Genomic DNA, 19,194 nt, shown 5'->3' on the forward strand with positions numbered 1-19,194 from the left:
CATCATGGCAGCCGCGGCCGCCTCCCCCGCTCTGAAGCGGCTGGATCTTAGGGACCCCGCGGCGCTTTTCGAGAGCCATGGCGCGGAGGAGATTCGCGGGCTGGAGCGCCAGGTTCGGGCCGAGATTGAGCACAAGAAGGAGGAGCTGCGGCAGATGGTGGGCGAGCGGTACCGCGACTTGATCGAGGCGGCCGACACCATCGGCCAGATGCGCCGCTGCGCCGAGGGGCTGGTGGGCGCCGTGAAGGCCACCGACCAGTACTGCTCCCGCCTCCGCCAGGCCGGCTCGGCCGCGCCCCGGCCGCCGCGGGACCCGCAGGTCAGCCCCGGGCCCCCGCCCCCGGCCCGGCCGCTCCCACCCCCGCGGGTCGGTCGGCGCCCCTGGCCTGGCCTCACCTGCCTCAGGAAGAGCTCCCGCCACCCCTTGCGCTCGGCTCCTGGGGGGACGCCCGCGGTCCTTCCCTTGCTGCTGACCCGTTCTCCACGGTCCCTCGGCCGTCTCCTCGGGGGCCTTCCCGCGCTTGCGGGCCTCGCCCCCCTCACCGCACCCGTGGGGTCGCCGGGCTTGTCTTCCCACCTGAGATGGAGACGCCAGGGGTCTCTCGCTAGACTGTTCAACTCGTTCCCTGTATCACGTCTCCTGACATTGTTGCTGGAACAGAGTTCTCCCGTGTTGACACCTTCCCCCCAAGTCGTTCCTTCCTCCCAATCTTCCTCCCAGCCCCGCCCCCACCCCATTCCCAAGAATAACTCCCACGGCCCCAAAGAGCTCTGCTCCCCTCTGTGGGAGTCGTTGGAGGCTAGTAACCAGCCCATCCAGCTCTCGTCTTTTAATAGCGGAACATTTTCATTTTAAGGAACTCAGGTTTTTCTAATCAGGTGATCCGAAGTGTTCCCCCCTGCCGCCCGCCCCAGACGCTAATGATGAGACCCAGCGTGGAAAAATGCTGATCCTAAAAGTGGAGCAGCCTTTCGTGCTCCTAAAGAACGATGACTTAGGGTGGCAAAGTGAAAGGGTGCGGAGAGTGAGAAAGGTAGACACTTGTCCTTAAACCTGGGAGAAGATCCTTGCAGCGACGTGGAAGAAGAAATTGCAAAAGTACAGTTTAGGTCCAGTTTGGAGCTTTTTAATACAGTCTGGGTTTTAGAAAAATGCAGGTCATTAGGCTGGGCTCACACGATAGAACCATAGAAGATTGGAAATTCTTCGCTAACTTCTGAAATGAGAGACTTCATCCCTTCCTAAGCTAATTTGTGCTGGCTTGTTTTTGGAAACATTTATTTTTATTCCTGTTATATCTTATTTATTCTCAGTCAAAGCCACAAAAATTTGAGCGCCTTCTGTGTTCAAGGCACAAAGAATCAGAATTCTGCTCTAAAGGAGCTTACAATCTAGTTGAGAAATTAAATCCATGGAAAGTTGATGAGAAAAATGTAACCAATTTAGAATAGCAGAAGAAGACATTTTAGGATAATGGGTGATTGATTCCCAGAATAATTGTGTACATTTACCATAAGAATTCTGAAGGAAGTCACTTCAGGCTTGGGTCCTTCTCAGTTAGGAGAGGCGTTTAGGATAGATGAGATTTGGAATAGGGGGTCTGGAGTATGTAAAGACAATTAAAACCAAGTATCAATTTGATTAAAGCAGGCTTGGTCAACCTTGGTGCTGTTGACATTTTGAACTGGATCATTCCTTGTTGGAGATGCTTATCCAGGGCATCGTGGGATGTTTAGAAGCATCCCTGGCTTCTTCCCACTAGATGCCAGTAGCACTCCTGTCCCCCACTGTGGTAATCAGAAATGTCTCCAGAGATTGCCACGTGTTCCCTGGGGGATGAAATCCTCTTCCTCCCCACACATGAGAACCAATGGATTCAAGGGTCCCTAGAGGGACTTCCCTGGTGGTCCTGTCTTAAACACGGGTTAAGACTCCGTGCTCCCAATGCAGGGGGCCTGGGTTCGATCCCTGGTGAGGGAACTAGATCCCGCGTGCCGCAACTAAGATCCCGTGTGCCACAGCTAAGACCAGGCACAGACAAATAAATATTTTTTAAAAAAGAATAGGTCCCTGGAAGAAAGCAGTGGAAGGACAGGAGACCCTTGACCACCAGGCTAAGATACTAGGCAGCAAGGAGCCTTTTAGAACTGAGCAAAGATACGATCTAAATGGCCTGTGAAGAAGGTTGACTTGACAGCAAAGGAAAAGGATAGGTTGGAGGGGACAGAGAATGAACACAGAGCAAGCGAAATGTTTTTGGATTCATCGAAGTGTGAGATGATGATGACTCACAGTAGAATCATGGAAGTGGTAGCAGAAACCTAGGTCGTAGAGATGTCGACAGAACCATCAGAAGGACCTGAATTTCCTGGGATCTGGGGACAGAGTGATGGTATATGTGAAGATGTTGAGGGAGGTCAGATGGCTAAAATTTTTGGTATAGGGAGATGAGTTTAGTTTTAGATATACTGATTATAGAATAGCAGTGAAAGTTCCAAGGGGAGATGTCTGGCAGCGGCAGAAAAGGCTCGATGGGAATTCAGGGCAGCGGGGGGACTACAAGATACGGTGGTGATCTGCCTGGAGCTGGCGCTTCAGGGAGGAGAATCGTGAAGGAAGAGGACAGACCGAGGTGAGTGGAACGTGAAGATCTGGTGGAAGGTTGGCGAAGAGAAGCAGCCAGCAGAGAAGCCCACGATGCATTCAGAGCAGCAGGAGAGAACGTAGGGAGGCCAAGCGCCAAGCAAGGGAAGGGGAGAGCTCACTCGAGGGGCGGAGCATCGGCTCCCTGATACCCTGTCTGTGCGATGACCAGATTTGGTTTGCCCCTCCATGGGATGGAGCAAAAGTGCAACCGGTAGGAAAAGCTTGACTCCAGTAATTCTGCTACACGAACCTTGGTGCCTTGCTGAGCGGCATTGAATCTGGCTTCGTGGAAGCTTTGTACCCCCCAGATAGCCCCATACTTCTCCCCTAGCCGGCCCCACGCTGACCTTGCTTTTTTTGTCCTGACTTAGCTCTGTGCCTTTCCCCGCAGCCACAGCAGCCGTCCCAGGAGAAGTTCTACAGCATGGCTGCCCAGATCAAGCTACTGCTAGAAATTCCTGAGAAGATCTGGAGCTCCATGGAGGCCTCTGAGTATCTCCACGCCACACAGCTCTACCTGCTCTGCTGCCACCTTCACAAGCTGCTCCAGCTGGATCCTTCTAGTTCCCGATACAGCCCTGTCCTCTCCCGATTCCCTATACTCAGCCAGCAGCTGGCGGCGGCCAGCCACTTCCGGTAAAAAGACCTGCTCTGGTGATGGCCATACTCCCCCCCCGCAATTTTATGGAGGGTGTCTCCTTTCCTGATGTACTGGGGTTCTTCTCCCAAGATGTAAAAAGCTCCCCATGACCTCTGTCATCCTCTCTCTAGGTCAGCCATCCTGCATGAGAGCAAGATGCTGCTTACATGCCAAGCCGTGGCCGACCAAGCCGTGGCCGAGGCCCTGTGCTCTGTGATGCTCTTAGAAGAGAGTTCTCCGCGCCAAGCCCTAGCGGACTTCCTGTTGGCCAGAAAGGCAGCTATTCAGAAACTGCTCAACCAGCAGCACCACGGTGGGTGTGGCTGCTCTCCACAGTTTGGGCCGTAAACCCGGGGATGGAGCAGAACAAGCTGAGGGAGGCCGAAGCTTCCACAGCGTTCTCTGCTTCTAACTTTACTGAAGGCAAATTGTTAAAAGAGGATGGCTTCTTCTCGTAGGTGCTGGTGTCAAGTCTCAGATTTGCTCATTAGTGGAGTTGCTGGCCACCACTTTGAACCAAGCTCATGCTCTTTTCTACACTTTACCGGAAGGTCTGCTGCCAGATCCCTCCCTGCCATGTGGCATGCTCCTCTCTACTCTGGACAACATCACAGGCCAGCATCCTACTGGTGAGCTCTGAGCCAACCGCTTTTATTTTCTGGTTCATTCATTTCCTGAGCATCTGCCATCTGCCCGCTACTGTGCTGGGCTCTGGCGATACAGCAGTGAATTGGACAGATACAGACCCACTTTCCTGGAGGTCAGAGTCTAGTGGATATGCAGATATCTGCTTCATGTCAATATTGGTCATTGCTATAAAGGCAGAGTACAACTTGACTTGGTAGCATTGAATGGAGGGACCAAGGCCGGAGACTTCCTTGGGGACAGGATATTTAAAGTGAAACCTGAAGGTTGAGTAAGAGTTAGTCAGGCAAAGAAGAGGGTTCCAGGCAAAAGGAAGAGGAGGTGCAAAGGTCCTGCGGCAAGGAGGATGTTAGTATATGAGGAACTGAAAAAAAGCAGGGGAAGCTGAGGGGAAGTGGGTGAGGGGAGGAGTAGCATGAGAAGACATGTGGCCAGTTTATCATTTGGGACCAGAGAATACAGCGCTGTGTGAACAGAGCAGTGGATAGCCTTCTAGGACCTTCCAGGCTTGGTGGTCCTCCTGTTATATGTTCCCGTGCACCCTGTACTTTTATTTGGCAGGATTTGTCCCAATTGGAATTAAATGCGTTTGGCTTTTATGTGCCAGTGGTTCCCCCTGGGGCTGGAGTGGATGCTGAGAGCTCACCGTGACCAGGTGACAGACGATGGGGGCAGCAGAGATGGAGCTGATTGGGCAACTCGGACATGTGTTTAGCAGACAATTTGGTGAGGGATTGGCTGCAGACGGTGTGGAAGGAAGGGGTCCAAGTTTACTAGAAAGGAGTTTTTTGTTTTGTTTCGTTATTGAAGTATAGTTGATTTACGGTGTTAGTTCCTGGTGTGTAACAAAGTGATTCAGTTATATATTCTTTTTAGGGTTCTTTTCCATTATAGTTTATTACAAGATACTGAATATAGTTCCCTGTGCTGTACAGTAGGACCTTGTTGTTTATCTGTTTTATATATAGTAGTTTGTATCTGCTAATCCCAAACTCCTCATTTATCCCTCCTCCCACTTATCCCCTGGTAACCATAAGTTTGTTTTCTACATCTGTGACTCTACTTCTGTTTTGTAAATAAATTCATTTGTACCCTTCTTTTTAGATTCCACATATAAGTGATATATGACATTTGTCTTTCTGTGTCTGACTTACTTCACTCAGTATGACAATTTCTAGGTCCATCCATGTTGCTGCAAATGGCATTATTTTGTTCTTTTTTATGGCTGAGTAATATTCCTTCGCATATATGCACCACATCTTCTTTATCCATTCATCTGTCCACGGACATTTAGGTTGCTTTCATGTCTTGGCTGTGGTAAATAGTGCTGCAGTGAACATTGGGGTGCGTGCGTCTTTTCAAATTAGAGTCTTCGTCTCTTCTGGATATATGCCCAGGAGTGGGATTGCTGGATCATATGACAAGTCTATTTTTAGTTTTTTAAGGAACCTCCACACTGCTCTCCATGGTGGCTGCACCGATTTACGTTCCCACTGACAGTGTAGGAGGGTTCGACAAGGAGTTGGTTTGAAAGGGCTACTGCTGAGTTTACTTTTGAAAATGTTGCCTTGGAGACAGCTGAGACCTTGGAGTTGGAACGTGGAGTGGAGAGGCAACCGTGGGTCCAGAAGAGAGCAGTGAGCGGTCTGGCCGGGGCGACACACACGCTGCGTCTGCAGTGGCTGTTGTTTGAGGCCTTGGGGCGGATGACGTCAGTAAGGGGAGACGGAGGACTGAGCCTCAGGAAACTCCAGAACTCAGAGGTCAGACGGAGGCGGCACAGCCGAAGGTAGAAGGGAAACGAGCAGAATGTGGTGACAGCCCGGAGGTCATTTTCAGACAGAGATGTGTATTAAACAGTCTCATTTCTGGCTTACTTTATCTTTCAACGGAAGTTCTCCCAACGGAAGAACTTTCAACGGAAGTTCTACTTTTAAAATGCCAAGCAGTACATAGCCCTCATGTTCCTCCTTTCTCTTTTTTCCCCCATTCCTTTCCTCTCTGTCCTTTGCCTTGTCAACCAATAGGATGGCAGAGTTGGAGGGAAGCTGCCACACTCCCTGCCTGATGAGGGGAGGCCTGGACATACTCTGTGTTTCCTTTTTCCCCCTATTTCAGGGGTCTAGTCCGGCTGCCCAGAGGAAGATTGGATGATTTTTGGAAATTCCTTCCAGGTCCTTTATTAATTTGCTGTTCAAAGGATGGTCCCGATGACCTGTCCCTTGGCCCTCTCCCTAGGAAAGGGCATTGGTGTCCTGCAGGAGGGCATGAAGCTGTGCAGCTGGTTCAAACACCTGCCCGCGTCCGTCGTCGAGTTCCAGCCAGCTCTCCGCACGCTTGCGCGTCCCATCAGCCAGGAGTACCTGAAAGACACACTGCAGAAGTGGATCCACATGTAAGTAGCCAGAGCTTTCCTGGCGGGGGACAGGACCCACCCAGCCTCGCCTGTGAGCACAGGAAGGAGGGAGAGCCCTGGCCGTATGGCTGGTGCTCTGGGCCAGGCCAGCCCCACCTCAGCCGTCTCTCACTGTGCCCACGGCGCTCAGCCCCCGCTGGGAGAGCCAAGAGGGAATTTGTCTTTCAACACGTGACGTAGAGGATTTTAGACCCTCTTTATGTTAGAGTTCTGCCACTCCTGTGCTTTTATTTAGTGCAGTGTTGTGTGTGTTTGTTTTTTTTAATTGAGGTGTAGTTAATTTACAATATTGTGTTAGTTTCAAGCATACAGTAAAGTGATTCGGTTATGCATACACATATATATTCTTTTTCAAATTGTTTTCCATTATAGGTCATTACATGACATTGAGTATAGTTCCCTATGCAGTACAGTAGGTTCTTGTTTACCTGTGTTATGTATAGTGTGTGAACATGTTATTCCCAAACTCCTTGAAGTGTTTATATATTTATAAACACTCTGATACATAATAGATATTTACATAGTAGGACCCAGGTAAGAGGTTTTCAAGTGGAGTCCAGCTATTTTTCTTAATAAAGGTGTGAAAACCACGAAACTAATGAAGCCCAAGAAAAATGATTTTGTTGCAGGTGTAATGAAGACATTAAAAATGGGATCAGCAACCTGCTTATGTACGTGACGAGCATGAAAGGTCTCGCGGCGATCCGGGACGCCACGTGGGAGTTACTTGCCAATGAGTCGATCCATCACAGCTGGGATGTGATATGTCGGCGGCTTCTGGACAGGCCTCTCCTGTTCTGGGAGGACTTGATGCAGCAGCTGTTCCTGGACCGACTGCAGGTGAGGTGGGAAATCGCGTGGTCCAGCTGTTCGGTGGCCAGTCCCGGTGTGATCTTTTGATTATCTGGGGAGATTCCCACCACTTCCTAAGTATATTCTTTCCCTGCCGACCTACTCCAGGGCTGACTCTTCTGGATAATGAGCCATAAAGATGAACGGATTCTGGTGCTGAAAAAGAGGCCAGGCGTCTGTCGGGTGGTTGGGAACATGTCCACGTCCATCAGTGATGACATTGTTCTCTGCCACCACCATGCCATCTTCCTGAGCGTGGCGGAGAACACTGGATGTTGGGATAGATTGCCAGTTAGTGCTCTGGTTTTGAGATTTCCTGGAAAGAACTGGGATTTGAAGAACTCTTCTCTCCTTTGCTTTCAGACTCTGACAAAAGAAGGCTTTGACTCCATCTCCAGTAGTTCCAAAGAGCTCCTCATTTCAGCCTTGCGGGAACTTGAAAGTAGCGCCAGCAGCTCCACTTCAAATAAGCACATCCACTTTGAGCATAACATGGCTCTCTTCCTCTGGTCCGAGAGTCCCAGCGACCTGCCTCCCGACGCTGCCTGGGTCAGCGTGTCAAACCGGGCTCAATTTCCGGGCAGTGGGCTCTCCATGAAAGCACAAGCCGTTAGCCCTTGTGTACAGAGCTTCTGTTCTGCCCTAGATTCGAAACTGAAGGTGAAACTGGAGGACCTCCTGGCTTACCTTCCCTCTGGCGACCCGTCACCCCCCAAGGAGGTCTCTCCCGCGCAAGCCAGGAACTGTGCCTTTGACAGATACGCAGACGCGGGGACCGTGCAGGAGATGCTGCAGATGCACTCCACGGCCTGCGTCAGGCACATCACGGCCTGCGTCCAGGCGGAGCTGCAGCGCATCCAGCAGGCTATACAAGGGCAGCAGGACGCTCTCGACGGGGTCAAGCTACACTCGGTCCTTTTCATGGCCAGACTCTGCCAGTCACTGGGAGAACTGTGTCCCCACCTGAAGCAGTGCATCTTGGGAAAGTCAGGGAGCACCGAGAAACCAGCAAGGGATTCGAGAGCTCTGAAAAAACAGGGGAAGGGGAAAACTCAGGAAATAGTTCCCATGCAGGCCAAGTGGCAGGAAGTGAAGGAGCTCCTCCTACAGCAGAGCGTGATGGGCTACAGGGTCTGGAGCTCGGCGGTTGTGAAAGTGAGTGACACGTAAACGTATTCCTTCTGTGCCCGCCAGGCAGTCCCCATTTCTGTCCCCTTTTTGTCATAGTCCAGGCTGGCCAAGCTCAATAAGGCCTTTCAATAGTAAGGGAATAACAATTCTTATTTCACACAGTTATTTTCATTTATCTCTGCCAGATAGCTCAAATGTAAAAACTTTTCTATTCGTTTTAGCCTACATTTTATAGACAGAAACCCTGGATTTTTTTTCCTTCCATCTGATGAGAATGAAAGACTTTATCCCTGGACAAGGGTATCTGTTTTCTGCTCTTCAACCTAAATGTCATCATCTCCACTGGTGTCTTAAGAGGTGGCCCCTGACATCTGTAGGGTAGTTGGCAACGAAATCCCCGTCGCTGGCATCAGCAGTTAGAAGAGAAGTGAGGTGTGCCACTCACCGTCCCGCACACAGTGCAAGCAGCGGAAGCTGGTCTCAAGATGGCTCGAGCAGTTTGAAACAAACCCCACAAAGGATCTGAGTGGCCCATGTGGATATTTGCTTTCTGTTACCAGGTTTTGGCTCATGGATTCACCCAGTCATTACTTTTAGATGATGCTGGCTCAGTCCTGGCCACGGCCACCAGTTGGGATGAACTAGAAATCCAGGAGGAAGCGGAGTCTGGCAGCAGCGTCACGTCCAAGATCCGACTGCCCGTCCAGGTACGTAAGGGCCGCCACGAGGGGCCCGCCACTGGGAAGGGGAAAACCTGCTCTGTGGAAAGGACCGAGACTTGAGAAGTAATCATTCAGCATACAGCTTCTGAGGAAGGGCTGCAAGTAAGACGTGTAGCTTTCTACTCTGGGAGCAAAGAGGGCGTAGGGCCGAGTAAATAGGAGACTGTTCGAGGAGTCAGTTCATGAGTCTTGCCTTTTGCAGCACAGACTCTGTGCTAATTAGAGAACCACTCACCCTAAAGTGGAAACATCAATGGAAAACACGGTGCCAGGCCACCAAGGGAATGACAGCAGCCGTCACTTGTATCTGTTCGCGGGTCTCTGCTCGGAGAGGGGCCGACTGCAGGGGTCAAGGTCCTGGCGTATAAGCCTAGGTAGGGTAAATGAATCCACTCTTAGCCCGTCTCGCTGCATTGGGGCAAGTTGGCAACTGGACATTCCTTTGTTCTTTTAGCCGTCCTGGTATGTACAGTCCTTCCTGTTGAGCTTATGCCAGGAAATTAATCGGGTTGGAGGCCATGCCTTGCCCAAGGTGACACTGCAGGAGATGCTGAAAAGCTGTCTGGTTCAAGTAGTAGCTGCCTATGAGAAACTCTCAGAAGAAAAACAGGTGAAGGTAGGTGTGTGAATTTTTTCCCATTAAAAACAAAAACTGTAGCTTTTTCTTGGGTTTGGGCGCTTCACACCCAGGATTCCAGGTGATAAGGACCACTTGCCCCGGGCTATCTAATCGGTAGTGGCTTCCAGCTCCTCGACTTCAATCACACCCATTCCCAAGGGTCAAGCTGGTCATCACTGAAAAGGCAGTTCCGTACCAGTGGCGAGGACGAAAGCCTCAACGTTTTTTAAAAAGACCTGCTTTCCAAGCCCAGCACTGCCACGTGGTCACTGCAGGCTTTGGGCAGATCATTAACCTGTTTCCTCAGGATGCAGCGGGGTCACGTGCGCTGCTTGGGGGCGTGGGGGGTAGTGTGAAGGCTCAGGAACAGTAGCAAAGCCCAGCACACCCGCGGTGGGGGCTCCTGTCGCCCAGCCCTCCTCCCTTACTGCTCTGCGGCCCTCTGCCTTTGGCGCGCACTCCCATTGCATTACTAACGTTTTTAAGACAGGACCAACTCCTGACTTGCGAAGGAGTTCATATTAAGTCTTCTCCCCTGAGCTTCCTCAAAAGGCCTCTCCTTCGTGCCAGGAGCTTTTTTCTTTTAAAATGACTGTCTACAGCACCTGAGACCTTTTTTTAAGGGCCGGGTCTCTTCCCGGCCATTAGGTTTTTCGTTTTAAGACCAGGTATCTAACATAACTTATTTTTGTTATTGTTATGAGATTAAACTGGGCTTCTGAGTATAAAAAGCTTCTGAAATAACCAGCTGAAACGCAGCCAAACCCTGAAGCTGTTTATTCTCAGATAACAAGTCATCTCCCTTAATGGGTGGGGACGGGAAATTCATTTGCAGAAAGAAGGTGCATTTCCAATGACCCAGAATCGGGCACTGCAGCTGCTTTACGATCTGCGTTATCTCAACATCGTTCTGACGACCAAGGGTGAAGAGTTGAAGAGTGGCCGCAGCAAACAGGACCCCAGGTAGGTATGCTCGCCCTCCCGTGCATCTCTCCCAAACCTGCACAGCCCTTTTCTGGGAAGCCACTGGCGTTAGCCTCATGTTGCCCATTAGTTGTGTTTGTTTTCAACAGTAAGGGCTCATGTTACCAGCAAGAGAAAGAACGACCACCTGCTGGATAGATTCCACAGTCAAGTGTAGTACGTGGAATCTCATGCCTCTCTTCTGAGTCAGCCTACCAACTGTTGGGTGTAATTTGAACCTCCGGTACCCTCCCCAGAAACAACCTGGGGAAGTTGTGGACTGGACTTAGACATCCCATCTGGTGAAACCTCCTGAGGATCACTTAAGCTCAACGATCAGTGACAAGTGGGGCTAAGCCAGCAGTTAAGGAGAACAGACCCAGTTCCAGGGCTTGTCTAGCATTACGACACCCAAAGATTGGTTTCTGTCCTACAAAACGTGGAGAATGACCCACTTGATCCTTTTTGCAGAGTTGAGAAAGTGGCTGACTACCTTGAAGCGCTCATTGACCCGTTTGACCTGGACGTTTTCACACCGCACCTCCACGGCAACCTCAACCGCCTGGTGCAGCGGACTTCTGTAAGCCGGGGAGAACACGCTCACCGTGAACGTGAACGCAGCGCCACGGGCTCAGATTACAGCACAGACCTGCCCAACACACAGTGCTCCAGGACACAGTGGGGAGAGGGGCTAAGACACAGAGCTGAGTTGTTACAGGGGCCGAAAAGAGGATTAGATCAAACCTCAGGGCTGAGGCAACCCCGGGATGACCCCTTTAGTTGTGAATAAGGACTATTCAGGTTTTATCCAGGCCTCAGAGAGAGGAATACAAAGAGCCATTGGACGGGGAGGTTCTGACCTGTGGGCAGCGATAAAAGTAATCATGGAGCACGAACACGCTCAAAAGAGCATTTCCCCAAAAGGATGGCTAGAAACAAAGTAGTGACTGATTCCTGACAGAATTTCCTTTTAAGCGGACAGTACCAACACCCAGCCTGTTACTGTGCCCCGTCTCTCGTCTGGCAGGTTCTCTTTGGATTGGTGACGGCTACAGAGAATCACTTCACCCCCAGAAGCAGTACGTTCAGCTCCCAGGAAGCCCATAACGTACTGCCACTAGCATCAAGTCAGATCAGGTAATGATTCTGAGTGGTTCCTGCTGGGGCCCCAAAGCTTCCTGGTCCTTCTACTGAAATGCCCTCCTCTTGTCTTGGAGGTTTGGACTTCTTCCACTGAGCATGACAAGCCCCCGAAAGGCCAAATCAGCCGGCAGAAGCATCGAAACCAGAGCCCAGGTTAGTGCGCAGACGAGAGGTTCACCCCCATCGATCCTGCCCCGTCTCCCATCAAACCACCCGTCAGCTCCCCTTTCAGTAACCAATAAAGAACCAGATGACAGGATGCACTAGTGCTGCTTTTAATGGCGGCGCAATATAGAAGTACACGGTGTTACTCGCTTGAGCTAATAAGAGGTTTTAGGAGATGCCCACTGACACTATCAAGTAGCCTCATAATAGAAATGTATCTCAGGCTGCCAAGGCTGTAGCAAATATGCAGGACGGGATGGAGAACGCTGCTTGTGTTGAATAGGGTAAGAGAGTTAACTGCTAACCCTGCACTACGACTGTACTTATTTGGAAAAACAATTGCTTTGTTCCAGTGATGGTTTCACCTCTCATTTCTTTTAGTCGGGTGGGAAGTACAAGGAAATGCGCTTTCTCAAGTTTACATGTTCTTGTTAACACACGTTTTGTTTCAGTAGGCTGCCATCCGTTAAGCCTGCGGGAGTCCTCCTGGGTATTTCTGAAGTGTGTTGTGTACGCATGTGTCTGAGAGCTCCAACAGCTTGCCTCCTTCCAGCATTTAATCCTTGTTTGCTTTCTGATTAGACAAAATATTCGCCAGGTATCCTTTCCATATTCCCTGCCATCAAACCCAGTAAGATCCAAAATCCTCCGTCAAACATCTGGTTTTAAAACTTGGGAGATGGTAGTGGAAAAAAAAAAAGTTTTTGCACAAGCCTCCCACTCTGTAAGCCCAGGCCTGTGCTGTACCTTTCCCTCACAACACTCGGTTTCTGCTTCAAGTAACTGACCTTTCAGCTCTACCCGCATGAGAGGAACAAACCGTGGAGAGAAGGTACACGTCTGCCCTCTTCCTACAGTCCTCAGCTTCAGATTTGACTTCCGTCACGTGCTAGAATCCCGGTCTCCCGTGTCCTTCCCCAATCTGGTCTAAGAGCAGAGTCCCCTTCTAGAGCTGTCCGTGCTTCTCAGATGTGCTGTGTGTGCTGTGTGGACCCCAAGCGGAGTGGAGGGCGAGCAGGCCGGGGGTCCAGTGGACGCTAAGGCACTTTCCTCTACGTACAGCGGCAGGCTGCTGTCCCCCCGGCACTCTCCCGAGCAGATGACCTGACGCACGCCGGCTCCTTGTTCAGACAGCTTGTCGCCGAGGAGGAAGACTCGTCTGCGCCCTCACTGTTCAAACTAGGGTGGCTCTCTAGTATGACCAAGTGACACAGGACAATCCGTCTCTCTAAATAAATACTCCTGCATTATTTTAGCAGTGCCTCTGCTCATTCGTTTCTAAGCCACACCAGTCCTTCCAGTTGCCGTGGTGGAATGGGGCCCCCTGGTTCCCGTTGGGGGTTACTTTAAGCATAAAGTGAATCCTTGTCCAATAGTTTCACAACACTTGTGACTTCAGACACCAGTTCAGAGAGCTTACGCTGTGTCAGCCTTCACCAGCGCCTTAATTCTCGACACTACAAGGCGGGATTATCAGAGAGCACACACAGGCTGCTGCTGGACAAGTCCGTGAATAAGACAAAGTCATTTACGTATTCCTTGACTGTCCGAACTGAGCAGTGTTTTCTAAGTCTGAGATGTAGGCTCTGGAGGAATAACGGTAACAAGTTTATCTGGGGATCCAAGGGTCTGAGAGACCTTCTCTCTGGAAATACAAATATATACCAGAGAGAGGACGGTTATCAGGGCAGGTGCTGACTTTATCATACAGTCTGACTGCAATCTGGTGGCTCTGTCACGGAGGACAGAGTGCTTTCAACAGGACACCTACATACTAAGAGGTAGATGGCAATTTCAGTGCAAGACTGAAGCAAGCTTTCTATGTCTTGGAAAAAAACTTAGGTTTTTTCATGGAAAGTAGATACTCTTTACTAGTTTATTGAATTTAAAAAATTGAAGATCCCGCAAAATGAAAAGGCCTTTTTACAGAAAGTAGAATTTCTAAGTGACAGATCTGGAAATCAGTCTGACTTGGACAAACCATGGATTCAACACGCAGATGAGATTTCCTCCTACTGTTGACTTGCCCTGGATTTCATACCCACCCTCGAAAGAATCCTATAAAAAACTGCTTCAAAGCCCCTTTGAAATCGCAATAGTGCAGCAAAACCACAAGTAAACAATGGCCTGTTAACCTGTTATTTCAAATATAGACTGAAAAGCCAACAGGCATCTTTTTGTGCAATTTTTTTTAAAACATCGTTAAGTTGAAATATCAAATCTGCGCAGCGTGGTCCCTTCACAGAAGGCAAGAAAGTGCCGGCACGTCATGTGGGAGGCCGTCCTCGGTGCTGCAGGCTGTGAAAGTGGGCCTCCTTCAGGGTCTGGTTGATGTGGAAGTACGGGCTTTGGCACAGCGCGGACGGCACGGGCGCGGGCTGCGGGCCGTGGGGGCTGGACCGGGCGGTGGGGTGGCTTGAGCCGCTCTCCGGCGCGCTGGCCCGGTCCGGGCTGTTGATGCTGCTGCTGCTGCCGCTGCTCCCGCCACTGTCACTGCTTGAAGACTGGAACAGGGGAAAAAGACACGGCATCACAGTTAGGCTGTTCAGGGCTTAGGAGCTTAACGGGGGTTAACTTCAAATACCCTCTTTAGGACTGTTTTCCTACTCAGTTTGAGGAGGATCAGCATGAAAACACACACTGGGCTTTAGAGCTTACAAAGCATTTTCACTAAGATACTTCATTCTGTCCTCACACCTACCCGCGAAGTCAAGTGGGGTGATGACCCAACACACACCCCCAGGAAGAGGCAGGGTCCGGACTCCAGCGTGGGCCCTCCGACCGCGAATCCCTTCCGCTACATCTTCATTCCTTTACGCATCTCCCCTGCTTGCTTTTACCACGCGTTCCTATCATTTCCAATAATCACAGAAGGGAGTTCTCAGCCTCCAAAGGGAAGCATCAGTCATTGGTACAGGGTATGAAGCAGGTGCCCTCGTAACAAGTAAGGTGGCTTCTGGGCACAAGTGAAAATTTTGACAACTTTGTGGTTATCATCTCATGGGCACAAAACCATACTCTCTGAAGGCAGAACACATAGCCTGAAAGACTTTTTTTTTAATTGAAGTATAGTTGCCGTACAATATAAGTTACAGGCGTGCAACATACTGATTCACAATTTCTAAAGGTTATATACCTCATTTATAGTTATTATAAAATATTGGCTATACTCCCTGTGTTGATGAGTATATCCTTGTAGCTTATTTTATACCTAGTAGTTTGTACTATCCTGAAAGACTTGAATATACTTCTTGTAGAGTTATATTAGCATTTTTGCAGTTCGCTATGTGTACACGTGCACACGTGCACACATGTGCCTAATTTTCTATTTAATATCCCTAATGTTACTTGGTGTCTTAGTCATCTTGAAGAGGCTACTCAGAGTTCCCTGGTAAGAGTCACTCTCAGAAATCTCCTTCCTTCCAATGCGAGGATCTTCAAAGGGAAGGCAATGTAAGGATGGATCCTTTTCCGAATTACAGTCTTTGACTGTTTCTAATAAATGGCAACCCCAAAAACTTGACAACAGCACACTTCTCTATTTACAACTCAACACAATATTGTGCTGGAAGGAATCAATGCATGAGGCATTTAGAATTCTAGAGGTTAATGATCTGGTGTATAACTTTTTTAAATTTTTACCCTTTGATACTTCTAAAGTTATATTCGTTTACACAAAAACACTGGTTTTGAAATGCCTGCTTACGACCGTGTGAAATCCACATGTAAGGGCAAAGACTGGCAAGAAGCAGGTCACAGCAGAGGTCAAAACGGAGGGGCTACAGTTAGTGATTTTTGCTACCCTTTACTGCAACTTTTTGCAATGTGGTTATTATCTATTTTCATTATAAAAGTAAATGTATAAATAAAATGTTGTTTCTACATAGGTACTTTAAAAATGATTCTTAAAATACTAGTTCTATCCATTTTTTGATCAAAAGTTATACCTAACAATGTGTACATAAACAAACTTATCTAAAATGGCAAAGAAAGCAATGTTCACGAAAGGCATCCAGTCTTAACACTTAAACCAAGAATTATCATGGTCCATAGGTCATTTGTCAGCGTAAGGCACTTACACTTAACAGGGCACTTAGCCCACTGCCCCCAGGTAGTAGGAGACAACCTACCTATCTTCTTAAAAACAAAATTGATGAAAGCATTATAATGGGCTGAATAAGGTCAGATGGCAGGGTTAACAGCAGCAGCAATTACATTTACTTGAAGACTTAAGTGAAAGCCAATTCAAAACCAAAAGCTGTGTTCCATAAAAGCCTCCCCTAACCTAGCACAGAATCAGCTACAACTGCCGCTGGCAGCCGGCAAGGCCGCCACTCGGTGACGAGCAGGCCACCGCGCTGGGTAGGAGGCCCACAGCACAGAGCACTCTGTCTCCTCTCAGTCTGTTTTCTTTCCTGTTTCTCGTTACAGGTACTGTCTGAAAATTAAGGCAAGAACTAGAATCAGTTTCTAGTAAGTCAAGTTTCCATCTCAAATTATATTTACTTCACACTGTAACAGCAAAGGTGACACTATTCTGAGAAAAGATAAAAATTCTTTAAAATAAACAGGTTAAAAAAGATTGCTGTACAATAACTGTTGAAAAGGAGAGAAAGGGAGACAAATACACCTGCAATTTCTAGTCCATTTTAAGTACCTTGTAACTCAGATTTTTAAAGACACGTATAAAACTGTTTAGTGTGGCCCTGTTTATAATAGCTAAAAATGGGAAACAACCTAAATGTCTAAAAATAGGGAAACTGCGACTTCCCTAGTGGCGCAGTGGTTAAGAACCCGCCTGCCAATGCAGGGGACACGGGTTCGAGCCCTGGTCTGGGAAGATCTCACATGCCGCGGAGCAACTAAGCCCATGCGCCACAACCACTGAGCCTGCGCTCTAGAGCCCACAAGCCACAACTACTGAGCCCGCGTGCTGCAACTACTGAGGCCTGCGTGCCTAGAGCCCATGCTCCGCAACAAGAGAAACCACCGCAGTGAGAAGCCCGCGCACCGCAACGAAGAGTAGCCCCCGCTCGCAGCAACTAGAGAAAGCCCGCGCACAGCAACAAAGACCCAACGCAGCCAAAGATAAAATTAAATAAATAAATGTATTTTAAAAAATAATAAAAAAATAAAATAAAAATAGGGAAACTGGTTAAACTATGGTATATGTATATAAAGTGTAATACATGAATTATAATCCGTAACGATGAAATTCTATTCTGCTGGTAACAGTGAGGATAAGAGATGTACATACACCAAGGCAGAAAGAGATCTTTAACATCTTTTTTATAGGTTACAAAACAACGTATAGCAGGTCCACTGGTTTTTAAAGTGTTTTCTTTACTGTATACATATATGTACACCAAAAATACTCTGGAAGGATATACATGCCAAAATATTTAGAATTTGGACCTCCTACTTTCTATAGCTTCTACAAAAAATACTTCTTTTGAGGGCAAAATACAGTCATGAGTAAGAGAACTAAAGAGTGCTACTACAACAGAGAGTAAGGTCTCCAGTCACTCGTAGCTTCAAGACTGAGACTTAAGGAAAACACTGACACTGTAAGATTTTAGGAAGGCTGTTTGCCTCCCGTGACAGCTTAAGAACCCCTAAACTGCTTCAGCTGACTGTGGCAGACAGCAGGCCAAGGATGCTCTTAGACTAAGAAGAGGGAACCTATACAGAACCTGGGAATCTGGGTGAACGCACTTCACACGTTATTTTAATACACATAAAACATTACACCCTACTGTCATTAAAGGTAAGAACAATACATCTCTTTCAAAGGGGCACTGGTTCCTATTTTCACCCCACTCAGACGGGTCTTGGCATTATCGAGGGGCTTTAGGGAATATCTCACCATCTACGGATGGCCAAGCAGCAACCAGCAGAATAAAAGCAAGCAGTGCAACATGCTAAGGGTGATTGTTCTGTGAAACTTCTCTTGTGATGCACAAGTATATTTGGTATGTACTGGGTCACAAAGTATGGCATTTCTGTGGGACCGGGTCAAAAAGTTTGAAAGTTACTGAAATGGGTCTTAACGCTGTCAGCCATCAAAGTGGTCTAACTTTGTAGGATAAAGGAAAGACCATTATTTCCTTTTAACCCTAAAAGCATAAAACCAAATTTTAAGTCTCTATCAGAGCCTTAAGATGTATGAAGAAGTAAATCGTTTTGTCTTATAAAACCAAAAAACTCGAGATGGAAAAAATCGTATTTCCCCTGCTTAGTGGAGCCTCTCTGTATCAGATTGCTTGGGGGGCAGAGATGAAGAGAAGGGAGAAGTATTCGAAAGAGCTTTCAGGAGTCTTGAGAGAAGGTAGAGCAGATAAAGGCAGAAGAACACGCACTGTCTTTAGCAGAAAGAATATACATAAATCATGGAGCAGAGGGCAGACAAGTTGAAGTTCATTTTCTTAGTCCCAAGGGCTCAAATCATACAGAGCTCCTGACCCCTCAGATAGGCCTGCCCTGAATTTTATTTTCCCAGGGTGTGAAGTCAGTTTAAGAGAGAGCCCATTTATACCCATGGTAGTAACAAAATAGCTCTAAAGACACTTTCTACTAATAACCTTTAGAAAGTCCCCCAGGTGGGATTGTTACTGAGTCTCTGCTTCATAAAAGGAGAGCCAGAGTATACGTGTACACTTATTACCTAGAGCTGGATGCTTCCTGTTAGTTAGAAAAGCAGATCAACAGCGTATTTTATTTTCTTTCAAGCCCCAGCTTCCCCTCACATCCATCTCCCCATCCAGTGGTGCTTTTAAATTTACGTGAGCCTCAAACGAAAAAAGAAACCTTGCTCGTTGTATTACACAGTCCATCCCTGGAGTCAGAGTGAAGTTCACCCTAAGGCCACTGCAGAATCTGAATTAAGTGCAAGGGATGATCCTAGCCAAGTCTATCAGAGCTTCTAATGTAAAACTCTGTGCTTCCAAAGTGCCCAATGATTTAAGAGAGCTCCAGATCTGCTAATACCAGTGAGACCATAAGACTCCAAATGCATTCAGTGGGCTAATTAAAACCACTTTCTAAATGTGCAAGGGAAGAAAATACAGGTGGTCACTTTTCTGTGTCAATGAGTAAATGGCATATCCTTACAAGATAAAATTGGACCACATCATCTGTTTGAAGTTTCTGCCTAAAAACATGTATGTATTCTCATTACTAAACAGATAACGTTCAGGTTCAATATGAAACTGCTTGGGGTGGCTTTTCTTGCTGTGAGTTGATGCAACATAT

The 19,194-nt window shown here is 48.1% G+C and overlaps 2 protein-coding genes across 5 annotated transcripts in view; one reads left to right on the plus strand and one right to left on the minus strand.

Moving 5' to 3' along the window:
* Positions 1–13,152, plus strand: COG1 (component of oligomeric golgi complex 1). 4 transcript variants are annotated; one of them, XM_059997202.1, is made up of 16 exons: positions 1–319; positions 3,039–3,283; positions 3,419–3,600; positions 3,746–3,916; positions 6,171–6,327; positions 6,978–7,188; positions 7,564–8,355; positions 8,892–9,038; positions 9,508–9,669; positions 10,508–10,635; positions 11,107–11,215; positions 11,663–11,772; positions 11,853–11,931; positions 12,167–12,227; positions 12,399–12,433; positions 13,006–13,094. In XM_059997202.1, the coding sequence occupies exons 1-14, from the start codon at positions 5–7 to the stop codon at positions 12,224–12,226; spliced, it is 2,868 nt and encodes a 955-aa protein (XP_059853185.1). In that variant the 5' UTR covers positions 1–4; the 3' UTR covers position 12,227; positions 12,399–12,433; positions 13,006–13,094. The 4 variants fall into 4 exon arrangements, with proteins under 4 accessions (XP_059853185.1, XP_059853186.1, XP_059853184.1 ...); XM_059997203.1 differs by lacking the exon at positions 12,167–12,227 and having other exon boundaries at positions 13,006–13,138; XM_059997201.1 differs by lacking the exon at positions 12,399–12,433 and having other exon boundaries at positions 13,006–13,123.
* The window catches only part of VCF1 (VCP nuclear cofactor family member 1), a 16,563-nt gene continuing 9,401 nt past the window's right edge, over positions 12,033–19,194 (minus strand). Inside the window, exon 3 of the mRNA XM_059997207.1 lies at positions 12,033–14,447. Coding sequence (XP_059853190.1) covers positions 14,211–14,447 — 237 coding nt within the window. The 3' untranslated portion in view covers positions 12,033–14,210. The remainder of the gene's footprint in view (positions 14,448–19,194) is intronic.

The sequence above is a fragment of the Delphinus delphis genome, chromosome 19, assembly GCF_949987515.2.
Source record: "Delphinus delphis chromosome 19, mDelDel1.2, whole genome shotgun sequence".
Classification (NCBI taxonomy): domain Eukaryota; kingdom Metazoa; phylum Chordata; class Mammalia; order Artiodactyla; family Delphinidae; genus Delphinus; species Delphinus delphis.

Excerpts from the sequence above, each read along its gene's own strand:
- COG1 (XM_059997200.1), top strand. The coding sequence starts at position 5 with ATGGCAGCCGCGGCCGCCTCCCCCGCTCTGAAGCGGCTGGATCTTAGG. Across the intron at positions 320-3,038 it reads GGCCGCCGCGGGACCCGCAG|CCACAGCAGCCGTCCCAGGA; the intron begins GTCAGCCCCGGG and ends CTTTCCCCGCAG. Across the intron at positions 9,670-10,507 it reads CAGAAGAAAAACAGGTGAAG|AAAGAAGGTGCATTTCCAAT; the intron begins GTAGGTGTGTGA and ends ATTCATTTGCAG.